Source organism: Triticum urartu, chromosome 2 (genome assembly GCF_003073215.2).
Source record: "Triticum urartu cultivar G1812 chromosome 2, Tu2.1, whole genome shotgun sequence".
Lineage (NCBI taxonomy): Eukaryota > Viridiplantae > Streptophyta > Magnoliopsida > Poales > Poaceae > Triticum > Triticum urartu.
This window is the reverse complement of record NC_053023.1, coordinates 711,603,911-711,621,373: the sequence shown is the minus strand read 5'-3', so window position 1 is coordinate 711,621,373 and position 17,463 is coordinate 711,603,911. Positions and strand designations below refer to the sequence as shown.

The 17,463-nt window shown below is 50.7% G+C and overlaps 1 protein-coding gene, 1 long non-coding RNA gene and 1 pseudogene across 2 annotated transcripts; 1 reads left to right on the top strand and 2 right to left on the bottom strand.

Moving 5' to 3' along the window:
• The first annotated feature begins 4,528 nt into the window (after positions 1-4,528).
• Positions 4,529-5,714, top strand: LOC125538101 (annotated as a pseudogene).
• Positions 5,715-10,310: 4,596 nt separating this feature from the next.
• LOC125534275 (c-Myc-binding protein homolog) lies at positions 10,311-12,341 on the bottom strand. Its single transcript, XM_048697538.1, has 5 exons — positions 12,199-12,341; positions 11,611-11,683; positions 11,478-11,526; positions 11,185-11,308; positions 10,311-10,742 (listed from the first exon to the last, which is right to left on the bottom strand). Exons 1-5 carry the CDS (start codon positions 12,199-12,201, stop codon positions 10,698-10,700), a joined length of 294 nt encoding a protein of 97 aa, XP_048553495.1. The 5' UTR covers positions 12,202-12,341; the 3' UTR covers positions 10,311-10,697.
• A 3,329-nt stretch (positions 12,342-15,670) lies between these two features.
• Positions 15,671-16,709, bottom strand: LOC125534274. The gene is made up of 3 exons (XR_007294437.1): positions 16,374-16,709; positions 15,983-16,258; positions 15,671-15,899 (listed from the first exon to the last, which is right to left on the bottom strand). It is a non-coding gene; the product is annotated as an uncharacterized LOC125534274 (long non-coding RNA).
• Positions 16,710-17,463: the final 754 nt, after the last annotated feature.

Here is a 17,463-nt window from a genome sequence, read left to right as displayed (position 1 = left end):
CGCTGTGGACAACTTTTCCCGGACGGAGGGTGTATATGCATATAAGGTAAAAAGAATTAAAATAGAAAAGTAGAAACTATAGCAGACTAACGGACACGTACGCCAAATTATCTGTACTGAATCGGAAACTTAGAACCACAGTCCATCACGTTTCATCCTAAAAAAAACCTATCACGTTTCTATGTGCACCTAACGGCAGGGAGACATAAATTAAAAAACAACGGAACGTGCATTACTTCAATCGGACATGGCAAGTCAAACGACCAAGCTGTAGCCAAATACGTATACGTATCAGAACTGAACACCGGTTATTAAAGAAACAGAACACTGGCCAATATATCAAAACTGAACACCGGCCAGGCCATCTAAAAAACCTAAGCCCAATCTAAAAAAAGGCCCAACCACACAAGGAGTCGAGCGTGTGTGTGGGCTGTGGCCGGAGGCTGTGTGGAGCTGCTGAATGATGCTGCACGACAACGATTCTGCAGAGCCACAATGTTAATTGGAGCCAAGTCATTCATAAATTTGGACCTCGGGCTACAATGAGACAAAAATAAGAAAAATATATTCAAAACTGACATTAAAATAATTTAATACCGCAAAATAATTTATTGTACTTTAGTATCGCCTAATAACAAATCTATACGTATCACGAATATATCAATATATACGTGTGGAACTAGGGTCACTAAAGCATTCGCAAAATGCAATTCCGGCAAGCCTCTGTCTTTCGTAAGCAAAAAACTGAAGCAAGAGAAAGACAAACCAAGTCACACAAATTTGGAGCTCGAAGCCAAAAAAGATTGTAAAATATATAAAAAGCATATTAAAAATGTTTACATTTTTTGAAAAGAGATTTCAACCTTATTTTCGGATATCATTATGACAAGATTTACACACAAGCCCAATACATGTATATATAAGTGTGGACTGACTCCCGATGGCGCGCGGATTTGTTCGTCATCTTGCATGTAGGCAGCAAGCAAGAGCACACGAGAGAATGGACGCGAGCCCCACAGGCGGTTCTACTGCCCCGGGAACTGCAGTTCAATTGCCAGCAGGAGAAGGGATTGAACCCGCGGGCCTCGGACAGCGGCGCCATTGCTCCAGGCCATGCTCCAGGTCCAGGCCGTGTCCAGACCAAAGATACGGCCGAACGGCGAGCTCGACGGCCGCTGGGTATGATGTAGGGTGGAGGCAGCAGAGCATCACGCACACGCAGCAACTCCTCGCCACGGGCTCGCGCTATCCTGGATCCAGCGATGTTTGGAGTTCCTCAACTAACGGCAGCAACAGCGGAAGGACATTGGTGGCGCGAGTAGAAGGGGCAGCGAGGTGCAGGGTGCACGCGGCGATGGGGCTCGGGCAGGGTGACCGTGAGTTTGAGGCGGTCGTCGGGGACGGCGGGTTGGGGCGGGGCACGACGCCAGGGAAAGCAGTGGCCGTGCACGGGGGCTCAGACGGCGACGTACTGCTGCTCGGGCGGCGAGCGGGGTGGCGGGATGGGGAGAAGGCCGGCTCTGTCGAAGAAGGACGCCGCCGGGTCTGTGGAAGAAGGCCGGAGGGGCGGGGATGGGGCCCGCCGGAGGGATCCGTGGCCGGCGGCGGGATAGTGGATGTAGGGTGCGGGAGGGTGGGGGCAGCGTACCAGGAAGGGCAACGGGTAGCCAGGGGTTGGGAGGTCGGAGGACGAGGACCTGGGGCTGGAGACCGGGAAGTCCGTGACGGCGGCACGCTGGAGAAGTCCACGGTGGCGGCGCGCTGGTGCAGATTGCGGTTGCAGTGTGCTGGGTCTCGACGGCGAGGGATGGCGGCGGCACGATGAGCAGTTGGCGGTGACGGCGGGAGGATTTGGGAAGGACAGGGTCGGGTGGGTTCTTTTTTGTTTTTTGTTTACATGCATCCTTTGACTAGGAAGATTTCAGATAGTGTGCCATGAACACCAGATGGCAATGCACCTGATGGCCATGGATAAAATCATCTTTTCAACTGTCTCTTGACAGACAACTAATGTTCAACTAAATAGCTGTGAAATTTTTGGGAGAAGGGAATTTTGAGTGGCATATATGGTTGAAATTTGAGTAGTAATACTCTAGAAAAATTAAAAAATAAAATGTTCATCTTTTAAAAAATGTTTGCAAATAGTATAAAATGTTCACGTATTCAAAAAATATTCTTAATTTAAGAAAATGTTTAAAAATTTGTAGAAGTGTTCATGAATTTGAAAAATGTTCACGATTTCACATATGTGCATGAGTTCAAAAAAATGTTCATGATTTCAGGAAAAAATTGAGAGTGATAGTCTATCTCGATGATGCAGCAAAATATGGTCATGTCATTGAAAATTACAATATTTTTTTTCCCGATGTAACGTACGGGCCCTTTTGCTAGTCAGTTCCTATATTCAGATCCAACATTCTATTTCGATTCGATCCATCGGGCCGATCGACTGATCGACGACCCTAGCTAGCTAGCATGTTGAGCTCTTCCGCGGCTGTCGGCGACACACCGCCGCGCACAGCGTCGACCATTGTTGCGCAAGGCATGTCCGGGTCTCATGTGCTCACAGTTCAGGGATACTCTTTACTCTTATACCCTTGGAATCGGCGTCTACAGGGCTATTCCGGCCGGCGTCCTACGCGTTGGAGGGCATATCTGGAGCATCGCTTAGAGCATCTCTAGTGGTTGGCCCTCAAGAGGTGCTAAAAATCGCCCCCTAGGAGAGCACTGGCGCAAAACGCGCGCTGGGGGCGTGATGCCACCCAGTCACGGCGCCCACGGGATTTTTTTGAACGGCGCAAACACGGCGAGTTCATGCATATTTCGGCGACTTCAAACCAAATTCAACCAAACACGGCACAAACATGCCCGCTCATACATATTTAAAATATTTTACAAAAGAAAAACACTACTAGCTAGGCCCGCCCGCCGTCTCGCTCGCCTCTCCGCTCCTCATCGCCCGCCGCCCTTGCAGTTCTACATGCCGTGGAGGTTGTAGAACCGCGTGTAGTCGCCGCCGCCGTCGTCGTCGTCGTCGTCGCCGCCTCCGTCATGGCCGCCGTCCCTGCTGCAACCCTCCCCCGGTTGGCGCGGCGGGTTGGACGGTCCGGCGGCGTCCTCGTCGTTGTCGCTGTCGAGGATCACAACGCCGTGCCCGTCCTCGCGCCCACGCTTGCGGGCGGCGATCTCCTCTAGGGCCCGGGTCTGCCGGGTCATCTCCGTCCGGAGGTAGTCGTCGCGCGCCCACCGCAGGGCGTTCGCGTCGGAGAAGCCGCGCCGGGCTATCTCCTCGTACTCCGGGGGGAGACTGAGCTCCGGCTTGGGCGCGACGAGGACGAGGCGCCCGGAAGCGGGGGTGGAGTCGGCGATGCGGATACCGGAGCTGCGGGTGCGCCGGCTGACAGGCGTGTCCTGGGCTCCTGGGGCTCCGGCTTGACGGGGCGGAGGGTGGGAGAGCCGGTCGACCGACCGGACGAGGAGGAGGACGCCCCGGGGTCCATGCGCCTCGGCGTCCACGAACTCCCACGGCGTTGAGAGAAGGACGGCGGGGAGGGGTACTCCAGCCTCGGTGTGTTGCCACCCTCGATGTACTCGAGGACGGCCTCCAGCGTGCGGCCGGGCACGCCCCACCATCGGCGCCGCCCCTCGGAGTTGAGCCTGCCGGAGGGCACGGCGCCGTTGGTGGCCTCGAGCTGCTCGGCGTGACGGTGGCGGAAGTAGGGCTCCTAGACCGGGCTGTCGGGGACGTAGCGCGGCCCCTCCCTCGCCGCCCGCGGCAGAGAGGCGCGAATACGCGCGATCTCCGCACGACGCGCCGCCCCGGTGGGCGGTGGTGGCACCGGGACCCCGCCGGCGCTGATTCTCCACGCCCCGGGCACTCGCATGTCCGGCGGGACCGGGTACTCAGCCTCGTAGAGGAGCCGAGCTTCGTTTTCGTGAAGGCGGCGGCGGCCGAACACGTTCACCGCCGCGCCGTCGCCTGGGAATCGTTCGGCCATTTCTACGAACTGGGACGGCGAGGGGAGAGGGAGGAAGGGGAGATAGGGCGCGTCGGCCGTGGAGACTCTGTGCGTGCCACCGGCGCGCTGGGGTCGGCTTATATAGGCGGAGGCGGCGCGAGCACGCGTGGCAGCCTCGTCTACGCGTGGCATGCGCGGGGACGCGCGTCGTCACGCCTTCACTGCGTCGCCCGTGAGGCATCAATGGCGAAGGCTGACCGGCGCGGCAGCGCGCGACAGCTTTGGCATTAATTCGCCGCGGGAAACGGGGCGATGAGGACGACGAAGCGGCGAGAAGCGAGACGAGTCGCTGGCAAGGAGGGCCCGCGGCTCTTTCGCGCCAAAAACGATACGCCCGGCGCCCCCCAGCGTGCCGGGTTCGGGTTGGGCACGCCGGCGCCAATTTCGGCCCGAGCCGGCGAAAATTGGGCCCTTGGGGCGCGACTGGGCCGATTTTTTGGTGCCGGCGATCGAAAAATCGCTTAGGGGACCTTGTTGGAGGCGCGGCTGGAGATGCTCTTACTACCTTGATGGTTTCGACAGAGATTCTACCCACTGTATATCTTTTTTCTCTATTTCTTCACCACGCTGATGTTGTCGGCCATAGTTATGATACTGATGATGATGATGATGATGATGATGTTGATGCTAAGCGAGCTATCAAGATGAGATGCAGGTTTAGCCTGCTGGACCAGGCGGGCGAACCGGTGCCAAATCACACGACGCCATACATGACGTCCATATGATGTGCGCGTGGGCAGGGAATCACGTCTCACAGATTCATCACAAGGGCCGATTTGGAAAAGTCGGCGCATCTTAAAGACGATTGTTTCAGCGTCAGATGCGATGTCAGCGTCACCAAGCTCATCCGAAAGCAGCCCACAACACAAGAATTTGTGATCGTGCCGCCTTCTGACATGGCTCATCAACTTGGCCGTATTTTGGAGACCGGGGAGTCCGGGGACGTGACCTTTGAGGTCCGCGGGGAGACCTTTGTGGCGAGAGACGTAATTTAGGACTATGGTTCAGCCGAACCTATGGTTTATGCAATACGATTTAACATCCTATTACATGTGGATATGTAACATGCATGTCAACTGCATTTTTTAATCAACCATGTATGGATCCTCATGAATAGACATGCATGTCAACTGCATTTTTTAATTAATGATGCATGAATCCTCATGAATAGTGTTTAGAAACCAATGGTGTCGAGCGTAGGTTCGGCTGAACCATGGTTCCGTAAAACATTTTCGCCTTTGTGGCCCATAAGCATCTGCTCGCTGCTCGGTCGCCGATGTTCATGGCGCAGCTCTTCGGCCCCATGATGGAGAATGATGCAAAGTGTATACAGATTGATGACATGGAAGCCAAGGTTTTCAAGATGATGCTCCACTTTATTTACACGGACACACTGCCTAATATAGATGAAGGTGAAATCACGGAGATGGCTCAACATCTGTTTGTGGCGGCAGACAGATACAATTTGGAGAGGCTCAAATTGATTTGCGCGAATATGCTGTGCAACTACATGGATGTAGGTACAGCGGCGACTACATTGGCACTGGCTGAGCAGCATGATTGTGACAAGCTTAAGGAGGTATGCTACAGGTTCCTCAAATCTTTTCAAAATTTGAAGGCAGTCACGCTGACTGTGGCTTTAAGCATCTCAAGATCATTCGCCCCAATATTCTAGAGGAGCTACTCCGTCGTTAGGTGGGTGGTTGATGCTCCTTGATCTTGTTCCCTTTCTACTCTTCCTTGGAAAGAGATAATGATGATGTAATTATTATGTGGACCAAGTTAGCAATCCAGCTTTTTTCGTTTATAAGCCTCTACATCTTTGGTAAATAAGTATATGGAGATACAAAATAGTATGAAAGACAAATTTGCATGAACTAATTGATATACTGGCCATAATCCAATAGGTGAGTCCTGATATAAGGTTGTCGGGAAGTAGTGCAGCAGTATGTCGACTGATTTATTTCCTGGGTCCAATGGGCTTGATGTTTGTCCGAGCATAGCCTTTTTCTATTATGACAGCTGATGGTAAACTCTCTGCATTGCAGCGCCCATTCATATAATTACAGAAAAATTGGAGATGTAAATAAGTACGTACAATATAAAAGAAACAAAAGTGTATCTACCTCAACTGATTTATTTTTTCATTTATTTTTTGAGAAAACGCAAAGGGCATTTGTGTTCCATTGCATTGGAAAGATAGGGAAGTTACATCCTCCTAGGAGGCAAATGTTACACAGCTCAGTGGACATCCCAAGATGATGGCAAAACGACCCTGAGCCCTTGAGCCCTTGAGCCCCAGCCTTTGCCCAGCATCTGGTCTCGTCCTTGATCCTGTCTACGAGCTCATTGAGTGATGGGTTCACATGGTCAAGAACACACGCATTCCTATGCTTCCAGATCATCCATGGCACCAAAAGCGCAGTGGATTTCAGCGCCTTGCGGAGCGCTGGCGGTGTGGATTCCTTCGCGCGAAGCCACCAGTCCATGAGCGAGGCGTCGTGCTCGAGCGCTGGTGCCGGCAAGCGCAGCCAAGAGAGGACCTCGTGCCATGTTTGCCTAGCGAAAGGGCACGTGAGCAGCAAATGCCGGATTGTCTTCGGTTCTTGGTCGCATAGAAGGCACCGCGGGTGGTGCTACAGGCCGCGGCGTGCGAGTCGCTCCGCAGTCCAGCGTCGGTCTTGGTTTGCCATCCAATAGAAGAATTTCACTTTCGGCAGCGCTCAGCTCTTCCATATGAGCTTCCAAGAGTGGCAGACCGTCGATCCCTGGAAGGTGGCCCGGTAGCAGGACTATGCGGTGTATACGACGTTGGCCGTCCAACTCCAGAGAAGCTTGTCTGGCTCGTTGGACAACGCGGCATGCTGCACGAAGTGCAATAGCCTCATGTACTGCCCAATCTCGTGGAAGCCAAGGGCGTAGTGAATGTCGCGCGCCTAGTTGTTGCTGGTGATGCCCTCCGCCACCGTTCTCGATTTCTAGCGATTCTTGGGGATGCACTGATAGAGCATGGGCGCTAGCTCGCAGACGGACTGGTCGCGGAGCCAGCGGTCCTCCCAGAAGAGGGTGGTCGTGCCGTCCTCGATCGCCATGGTCGTGGAAGCGTAGAAGAGCGCGCGCTCCTCCGGGGTGAATTGCAGGTCCAGTCCCTGCCATGCGTGATTAGTGTCCGTGCGCGCAAGCCAGAGCCATCGAAGCCGGAGCGCGAGCCCAGTGCGCTCGAGAACGCGGACACCTAGGCCACCATATTCGATCGGGCGGAAAACCCGGCGCCAATTCACGTGACAGTGACCGCCATGGGCGTCTGCGCGACCGGCCCAAAGGAAACCACGCTGAATCTTCTCGAGTTGCTTCAGGGTTTTCTTTGGGGGCGCGGGCGCGAGCAGCTGGTGTATCAGAATCGCACGGAGCACCGACTTGGCAAGCGCCAGCCGTCCGGCCTTGTTCATCAACCATGCCTTCCAGGTTGGGAGACGCCCAGCCATCGCGTCGACAAGAGGCTGCGGCTGGGCTGCGGAGGGACGACGAGTAGTGAGCGGGATGCCGAGGTAGGTGACCAGTAGGTCCACCGCGGGGCACCCCAGCAGCACAGTCAGGTGCGCACTAGAATCGTCGCCATGAAGGACCATGGCGGAGCTCTTGGTGTAGTTCACCTGGAGTCCAGAAGCCGTGCCAAACACGTCTAGGATGCCCTTGACAACGGAGACCTTATTAGTCGTGGCGTGGCAAAAGAGAATCACGTCATCAACGTAGGGAGAAATCGTCGGGATGGCGTGACGGGGGTGGAGCTGCTCCATGATGCCGGCCTGGAGGGCGCAGCGCATTAGTCGACCAAGCGTGTCCACCGCAAGCACGAAGAGCTGCGGGAAGGTGGAGTCACCTTGGCGCAGTCCGCGGTGGTGCCAGATCGTGGGGTTGGGGACTCCAGTGAGCATGACACGAGTATTGTCCGTGGACAGGAGGATGGTCGACCATTCCCTCAAGCGATCCCCAAGCCCATACTGGCGCAGAACCTCGAAGAGGAAGGGCCAGGAGATGGAGCTGAAGGCGCGCGTGAGGTCGAGCTTGAGCATGATTCTAGATGCGCCAAGTTGATGCAGCAGCTTGAGAGATTGCCAGAGTAGAATGAAGTTGTCGTGGAGGCTACATCCGACGATGAACACGTTCTGGTTGCGGCTGACAGCAGTGTCGAGCTTGGGAGCAAGGAGCAACGATAGGACCTTCGCAAAGATCTTGGCCACAATGTGAATCAAGAAAATAGGGCGGTAATCGCCGAGCTTGTGGGCGTCTGCGCGTTTGGGCAGCAAGGTTGGCAGAGCTTGGTTAAGCTTGCTGAACCCGCACCCGCGCAACATGTAGAGCAGCTCGAAAACATCAAGGATGTCCTGCCCAATGACGCTCCAGTAAGCGCGCAAGAATTCCATGGTAAAGCCGTCCGGCCTAGGCTCCTTGCGCGTCGGCATGCGCTTGACAGACTCCCATATCTCCTCCAGGCTGAAAGGCACTTCTAGGCATGCTAGGTCGCCAGGTGCGATGACCTGGGAAAGGTCCAGGGTGTGATCCCGGGCCACGGCAGTACCCAGCAAGTCGTCGAAGTGCGAGAATGTCGCATGGGACATATCCTCATGATCTCTGAGCACATGCCCGTCCGCGGTGAGGCTATGCACGCAGTTCTTCCGCAGGCGGTAAGAGCATTGTTAGTGGAAGAAGCTTGTGCTGGCATCGCCGTCTTTGAGGGTCGATATGCGGGCTTGCTGTCTGGCGATCGTGCGCTCCATGGATGCCATGCCAAGGTAGGCGAGCTTGAGCTGCTTTTGCAACCAATCCTCCGGGGGCGAGAGCACACGATCCTCAAGGGTCTTGTCGAAGTGGGAGATCAGCTCGCGGGAGATGGCAAGCTTGTCCCGGATGTTGCCCGTGGACTTGGCGCAGCAACCCGTGAGGCGGTGGGCCATGGCTTGAAGGCGTTTGACCAGCTGTTGAAAGGGATCGTGGTCGTGCACCGAGCCCCAAGCCACAGCGACGATGTCATGGAAGTCGTCCAGTCGCAACCAATAATCGTCGAAGTGGAAGCGCTTGTGGGCCGTCGGCATGGGGGAGCAGTCCAACAGCAGCGAACAGTGGTCTGACACGACCGAAGCAAGGCAGCAAAGATGGCGCTCGCCGTGTGCGTCTTCCCAATCGGATATGCAGAGAACGCGGTCGAGGTGCACCAGCGTAGGCGGCGATTGCTCGTTCGACCAAGTGAAGCAGCGTCCGTTGAGGTATATCTCCTTCAATTCGAGGTCATTGATGGCAGGGCGAAATCTACCCATCATGCGGCGGTTTAGACCACCATTGTTTTTGTCGTCGGCTCGGTAGATGCGATTGAAATCACAGCACGTATGTCACGCAATTCCTGCAGGAAAAGGATTTTGTCAGCATCAACATGAGGTCCGTAGACCGTCGTCAGCCACCACGGCGTCCCATTGGCCGCGGACACCCTGGCTGTGAGCGCGTTCTGGGTGAACAAGGGGTCCGAGATTGTGACAGCCCCACTCTTCCAGGCGAGGATGATGCCGTCGGCCAGGAGGTAGGTGTAGTCCTCAAATTCGGACCCGAGGATGTCGCGAGTAGACCAATGCCATCTTAGTTTCTTGTAGGCATACAATGAAGGCGCCAGTAGTACACAGCAGCGAGCGCATGGCACTGCGCCTAGCGTGCGAATTAAGGCTGCGAACATCCCAAACCGCAATCTTAAGGCCGTGATCCATGGACAAGGATCGACGATGGACGGACCGGCAGGCCTAGCTTTTGCAGGCCACAGCATCGCGCGCCGAGGGGGCGAAGCACGCTGGGATCTCACGATCAACCAGGGCAGCGATGGCCTTGAGCAGAGACGGTGGAATTGGTGCTGCGAACATGTCGTGGTAGGCCTTCATCTCGATGGGGGTGATACCCAGGGTGCGCAGAATCCCCAGGGTACACAATGATATTTATTTATGTATTCAACTCCTGTAGGCTGTAATTTTTCCGTGCTTTTTCGTGTATCATTTTCTGCATATTAGGAATTGTGGGGCTATTGGTGATGATGATTTTATAGACATGAGAGAGAAAGGTGGTTGCTGTCAACGCCCTCACCAAAAATGCACCCTCTCTGTTTTTACTGTCGTTTTCTGTTTCTTATATACTCCTAATATACTGTATTATGTTGACAATCTCCCTTCATTGCTTTTGTCACTCATGGCAAATGTTATTTAGGCCATGGCTCATTTCTATTTTTACACATGGAAAATTTTCAAACTATGTACATAACCAAAAATGGGAAGTTATAAACATCTTGACCTGGCAATTTTAGCTATTGACCAGGTAATTTATACATGGAAGAAAAAATATGTTACAACACAAACAGTAGCACTGCTCTACAACATCAAATATTATACTTGGAGTTGATTCCACTCTTCAGTAAGAATCATAGTGCTGAAGTTCAGCTGTGACCATGAAGGTGTTGGTACTTCTGGTCTTGAGTGGAACACGCACGTCATTCAAAGGGACTAAGGAGCGTATAATGCATTACATCACATGGTTGGCAAAGTTTAGCCAAGAAATGTTTCTTTTTTACATGACTTGGTGATCCAAACTGAAGAGGCATATATATTTGCTTGGTGACACCTACTATGTCAACACCTGTTGGTTCCATTAGTTCCAAGGTGCGTCGATCTTCAAATTCTTAAGTTCCTCCAACTGCAAAGAGAAATGTATATTAATGGTTGGGTCCAATTTCTAACAAGACCATCTCCTGCAGTTCATCCTTCAAATGTAAACTGTGCTTCGACTGGAAATGGTAAGGCAACTATTTCCATCTAGATGATCTAAAAAAACTATTTAATCTAACAGAACTTATTTTTCTGTAGCTTTGTGAATAACTACTTAACAAGTAAAGCAGCTTGTACTGAATACTGATATTCCAGTGGCAAGAGCACACCACACCGCACACAGCCCAGCCCACCATTCAGCTGTCCTAATGTTAGCTATGTGGAATAGTTACCTAGCTATTTCACAACTTTATGATATCCAAATATGCATTAGAAGCTGAGACTCCCATGTAAATAGGTAAAGTGGCATTGCATAATCTGTACTCCTTGATGGCATTAGGAGTATTTTGCACACATGATAGCATGTTTACCTGTCTACTTGTTTCCTTGTGAGTCTCTAAAAGCTCATTATACTTCAGTTGCAAATCCAACTTCTCGGCTTTGAGCTTTTCATAGTCGGAAATCGATGGACCACCCAATTTCTGCTGAACAAACCTGAGATATATGAGCATGCTTAGTCCTAGCATGAATATCGACCCACACACATTATTTTGCTGTCATTTTAAGCAAAGTAAGAGCTACCCAACCAGGCTTCAATTACAAGAATCACTCCTTTACTATATCGGTCAAGAAAATAAACATGCCAAAATTCAATTCAACTCACTCGACTGCAGATGATGGCTTGTCGTTCTCCTCATACAACGCAACAAGAGCTGCAACATCATAAGAAGTAGACATAATTAGCCAGTGCGTGACCGCAATTTACAAAGATATACGCACTTCACATAACGCCAAACCTTTCGTGAGAGTATCGAGCACGCCGCTGGATTCAAGATACTTCCTGAAACCTTCTTTCTTGGCTTCTCTATCCTAAAAAGGACCATAACACTACCATTAATAGCCATCATTTGGGAAGCAAATTACATGATAAATATGCTGTGACTTCAGGAACTCTCCTCTGCCTTTTAACTTGCAGCTCTAAACAAAGCAAACATGTGAAATTATCTCTCATTTCTATGCTACAAACTACTATCTGCCATTTTAAGCTGAAACTACCCGGGCGAGGCGGAAAACATAATCCTCCAGGCAAACCGGAGAAAACTTCACCAAATCTTGCTCCCAAATTGCATGATTGGTGAATACTGACCAGCTGCCGTCCACATAGCAAATTCAGTTACAGATAGGACCTGCAAGCCAGTCGTGTTCAACATTTCTACTGGCCAACCATACCGCATTTGACCACCATAGCTATGCTACACTAATCTCGCCAAAAGAAAATCGACGCGCACCGGATGCTCTGCTAAAGCTGAAGAGACGCGGCGTGTTTGGCTTATCCAAGAACGCGCGGGGCGCTCGGGGAGAGTTGGGGGAAGGAAGAAAAGTACCATCTCGGCAGCAGATCCGGGGGAGCAAATCTGCGGCGGAGCTCTCGTCGGCGGAGAATGGCGTGGGGGCGCTGGCGGCTGGACGGATCTACCGACTTGAGTTGAGCTGGTGGGACCGCGGGAGTGTGCTGTGCTACACTACGGCAGAGTTCGAGAGTGATGATGATCTGATTCGGAGGGTGGTGGGTAGTACTGAGACTTGGGCCGGATCGGGCCAGCACGGCACGGGCCGCGTCGTGCTCGGGCCTGCCAGCCCGGCCAGCACAGCATGAGCGTCGAATCATTTATTTAACATCAGTCAGCTCAAAAACTTGCCTAAAAAAAGTCAGCTGAAAAACATGTGTTTATAGGGAGATAACAAGATTTCCAGATCCATTTAAAAGGGGCAGGCGGAGTATTATTTCCAATCAGTGCAGTATATACCTTCTTGGTACTAAAACATTCATGGCCCCATAAGAATTTCCATTTGTCATGTTCAGTATGTGAGCTCGCATTATCCAGAAGTATAGGCATCCGATGGAATTGCTGCTGGGCCTCAACAGATAGAGGCATTTGGAACATGTTGTAATCATAATGGAGTGTTTAGCCTGCGTAATGCACATGTTATCTTCATAAGAAAATGAGTGAAGTTCAGGAAAAGCTTTCATAATAATATCCCCATTCCAAATGTCCTTTCATAATAAACGAGCCTTTCCAAGATGGCACGCGCCAGACCCTTATATAAATCAACAAGACTCGAACACTCTTGCCGCGGAAAAGATCCTTTAAGATTACAAGCATCTTGCTGGAGAAGCCATGGATCGCCTTAGAGGCCGCCAGAGGAGAGGTGGGGGGAACCATCTTCCCGTTCCATGATGGAGGTGAGTCTCCCCCCTAGCGACCGTACAGTGAATTACTTTCAAATCATTTTTATCACTTCATATTTTTTATTTCAAGTGGTTTCATTTTAATTAAATAAAATTGATGATTTAAAAAAAGCACGGATTTAGAAAACTTTTCATGGATATGAAAAACACTTGCAGTTCAAAAATGCCTGAATATTAAAAAAATGTTCACTTAATGCACATGAATTTGAAATAAATGTATCTGAATTTAAAAAATATTAGCGGATTTGAAATAAAGTTCAAAATTCATATAATATTCGAGAATTCAGAGAAGTTCATGGATTTTACTAAATGTTCACGAATTTAAGGAAAATGCTCACGTATTGAAAATAGATTCATGAATTCAAAAATTGTTTGTGGAATTTTAAAAAACTTCACAAATTCAAAAGATGTTCATGGAATTAAAAATGTTCATGAAGTAGAAAATATTCATGTATTATAAAAAATGTTCACCGATTCATTAGTGTTCGTGGATTTTGAAAGTGTTCAGAAATTTTAACAGTATGTTTGAGAATTTGAGAAGGGTTCAAAAATTTTAAATAATGCGAGTGCATTCAAACTAAAGGAAATGTTCTTGAATTTTATAAAAGTTCAAAAATGCAAAAAAAATATATTGGTGAATTTACAAAAGAAAAGGAAGAGGAAAGTTTATAGCAAAAAAGAAAAGAAAACGCCAAGAAGCAAAAAAAAACAGGCAAAGAAAAAACCATCCGGATGCTTTCAAAAACCACATGGAAGCTTCAGCTTCCTAAAACCGCTAGGAACGCTTCCGCTTAGTGGACCTGCCCGGTTGACATGCAGGTAGGTGATCGACGCGATAATGCTCGCAAAGCGTGATATATATCATTTGGAGGTATATTGCTCTCTCGATTGATGGATCGAACCACTGGCAACGGGTGAAAGGTGGGACATCTTATGGAATTTTTCTTCCTTCGGGATCTTTGTAAAGATGTGCATATAAATGAAAATGGTCCGGATACCATATTTTGAGAGCTCAATACATCAAGTTCATACTCGTCAGTGTTTGTCATATAATGCTCAATTTATAAGAGTAAACAGAATGGTCATGAAAATGCCAATCTGAAATACCTAGCACCACCGTAGCTTAAATACTTCATTCGGCAAATCGTGATAAGTGAATTTTGTGCGCACGGTCATTTCCATGGTCAAGAATGGCCACAGAGCCACAACACCCCCCCCGTATTTGGGCCATGCTTAGAATTTTGCTCGGTCTTGTTCCATTCCTATTTGGGCAATGCTTACATTTTTGCTCTCTCCGGCTGAGCTGCTCATTGATAATTGGTTTGACATCCAAAGAGTAAAGGCATGGTGGTCCTCTTCCATGGCAATCGGAGGCAAAACATTGACCGCACTTCAAACAACCTTGGGATATGAGGGGTATCTAGTTGTTTAGGGCCGGTGTGAGGAGCCTGCCTGGGTCATTTTCTTTTTTGACCGGTTATTGACCAGACCGTCTGCCCGGGCATTTGAGGTTGGTTTAAGACGATCGGTTGTACATGCTCTAATCAAGCGATACAACATCGATCAGAATCACGCACACCAACTTAGCATTTGAAATCGACCTTGCCCGGGCGCACGAGTGGTAAACCATCCTCTTCAAATCAAAGAAATACTGTGGCAGCTAGGACAAGAAGATTGGTTGGTACTTGGTGGTGAAATCCGACCACGGGCAGTCCGGCAAATCCGGTCTTGGCGCGCGCCCTCACTGTGGCCACGATTTCCCCGTGCAGCCAAAGACTCCACGGTACGGCGGAGATTACCTAACCTAGGGTACGTACGTGCTCCTAGCTAGGCCAGGACTCGGGAGCGAGCAACAAGGCAACAACACATGCGCTCCCCACGAAGACGCTCCGTGTCGGGCGGGCCTGGGTGCCGGTGGGGGTCCGGGTCAACGATGGAGCGCGCGCGCGTGCGACACAACTCGTCTTCACGGGCCGGAGTTCCCTCACGTTTGGTCTGGTCATGATTCGTTGTGGACACAACACACAACGACCGGACGCCTTCGTCCAGCTCCGGCGGCTTCGTCTACGGTCGGGCACGGGACGGGAGGGAGGCGTGCCGCGCCCATCGACGGCCCACAGTCCACAGGAGTTCGACCGGCTTTGGCTTTGGCTTTGCCTTTGGCCCTTTGCCATGGGCGGGGTGCAGCGAATGGTCGATTTCTACGTTTCTTAATCCTAAAGGTCGTGGTACGGGATGACCAAATAGACGACACGTTGCGCTGGCTCCCTGCTTCTACTGTGAATCGCGAGTGACAGGCCGAAATAAAGCTCCGCGAGTTGCTGTAGTCTCTAGTACGTTTGCAGGTATACGGTTCCTTTCGTTTCCAAGCACATATTATAAAGTTTTCGGAGGTACTACTGCATAGTAGGCGAATCCAGAAAGGAAATGGAGGGGGGGCTCAAAGTTAATATATCAATCCCTTTGTCCAAAGATGCTCAAACTTTCCCAGATTTATAGTAGTCACATGAAGTATTTACAGGAGTTTTCTCAGATTTTTTCCAAGTAGTCAAATTTTGAGGTAAAAATTGGTATGGTCAATTTAAACAGCCAACACGTGCCAAATATGAGCCTGAAACGACATGATATTTTACAACAGCAATACTAGTAAGTAGTAACATATTTGGTCATACCACAAACTTTCGATTCCAAAGCATACAATTCACACAGCAATAGATAAAGTACTACAGAAGCAACAAAAAGGAAGACGAAACCAATGATGCCGGTTTTGCTTCTAACCAATGCTACTGTAGAACTATATAGATTATATGCTTCAGATCCCAAGCGCCATGCCATCTGTCCAAAAGTAGCTAGTTTATTGCGACAAAACAGTTGTATACAAAGTTGAGTACTAGAACTAGAAAAGAAATGAGATATACCTCTTAAGCAATCACATTATACTCACGAGGCAGGTGAGCTTTCCCATCACTCTTTTTCTGGAATTGTATCATGATCTGATCATCATGAATACTTTTGAATATCCTTTTCTCACAATAGCACACCATTAAGTCATTGAGCCAATCATCCGAGATCTTATTGCGCAAATCTGTTTTGATGATCTTCATAGCTGAAAAAATTCGCTCAACAGATGAAGTTGCCACGGGGGGTGTTTGAAGTGCTTGCAAACCAATTGTTCAAAGTCTTTCTTTTCATTTCTACAAAAAACATAGAAATAACTCACAGATTATGACTAGAAGCCCAGGCCAACTATGCTATTGAATTTCTGCAAAAAACAATAGTATGAGCAGCGTTGGGTAGGAGAAAAATAACCTCTTAACTGGACCTGATGAGCCAGCGCCCCGAGCAGTCGATCCCTTGACGCAGGGCTCTGCGGATGGCCGGTGGGCTCCACGAACGGCCGGTGAGGTCCCAACGGCTGGCTCCGGCGGCGTCGGTGGCGCCCTGGCTGTGTGCTCCGTCGACGGCGTCGCGGCGTACCGTGCTGCTCTTCGTGGGCGTGAACTCCGTGGACGGCGTCACGGCGTGCTCTCCGTCGACGGCGTCGCGGCGTGCTCCGGCGGCGGCTAGGGTTGCGGTGCGGTGCGGCGGAGCTGTGGCTGGGTAAGGCGTCGAGATGTGTTGCAGCACGCTCGAATTGGTTGCTCGACACCAGCGTTTACAGGGGCTGGGCTGACTGCTGAGTAGATGGGCCTGTGTTTTCTGGGCTGGGCTGCTGTGATGAGTAGTAGTAAAAAAAAAGTGTTCGATTTTGGAGGGCAGGCTTGAGCCCATCCAAGCCTGCCCCTTGGATGCGCCGCTGCATACTACGGCACAGGCGCACAGCCCACAGTGATGAGCTGTAGCGTACAGATACATCCGCATCCAGCTCCAGCCGTAGCCTGCAGCGAGCAATTAAAGCCCACAGTGATGAGCACGAGCAAAACGCTTGCGAAACGTGGACGCGGCGGTTGCAGAGCCCAAATCTGTCAGGACGGGAGCTGCATGCATGCGCCAGCTTACGACGGACCGCCCATTTCTCCTCGCCGCTTCTTTCTCTCGGGTCTCGCCACGAGTACAAATTAACTGCTGATTAGAAGAAACAAACCCCCAGGGATGCGCGAGGAAGACGAAGCTGGTGCGCGTTGGTTGAAGCCTAGCGAGTGCACGTGCATTGCATAGTAGAGATCGCGCCGCAAAGTGAACCAAAATGGCCGCGCGCGAGAGAGGAACAGAGCTTGAGCTCGGGAGGGACCGGGCTGGTGGTGTGGGGAAGGGGATTCCGCGTCGGTTGCTTGCGGTTTTGATGTGATGGACCACTCTGAGTCTGTAACACGGCAGGGCTGGATGAGCATCTTGGTTCTTGGAGCAGTGACATGTAGAGTACATGTACATTCATCACCATCACCCACCCTGTTTAAAA

Excerpts from the sequence above, each read along its gene's own strand:
- LOC125534275 (XM_048697538.1), bottom strand. Across the intron at positions 11,527-11,610 it reads GCTCGATACTCTCACGAAAG|CTCTTGTTGCGTTGTATGAG; the intron begins GTTTGGCGTTAT and ends ATGATGTTGCAG. Across the intron at positions 11,309-11,477 it reads AAGCCATCATCTGCAGTCGA|GTTTGTTCAGCAGAAATTGG; the intron begins GTGAGTTGAATT and ends CATATATCTCAG.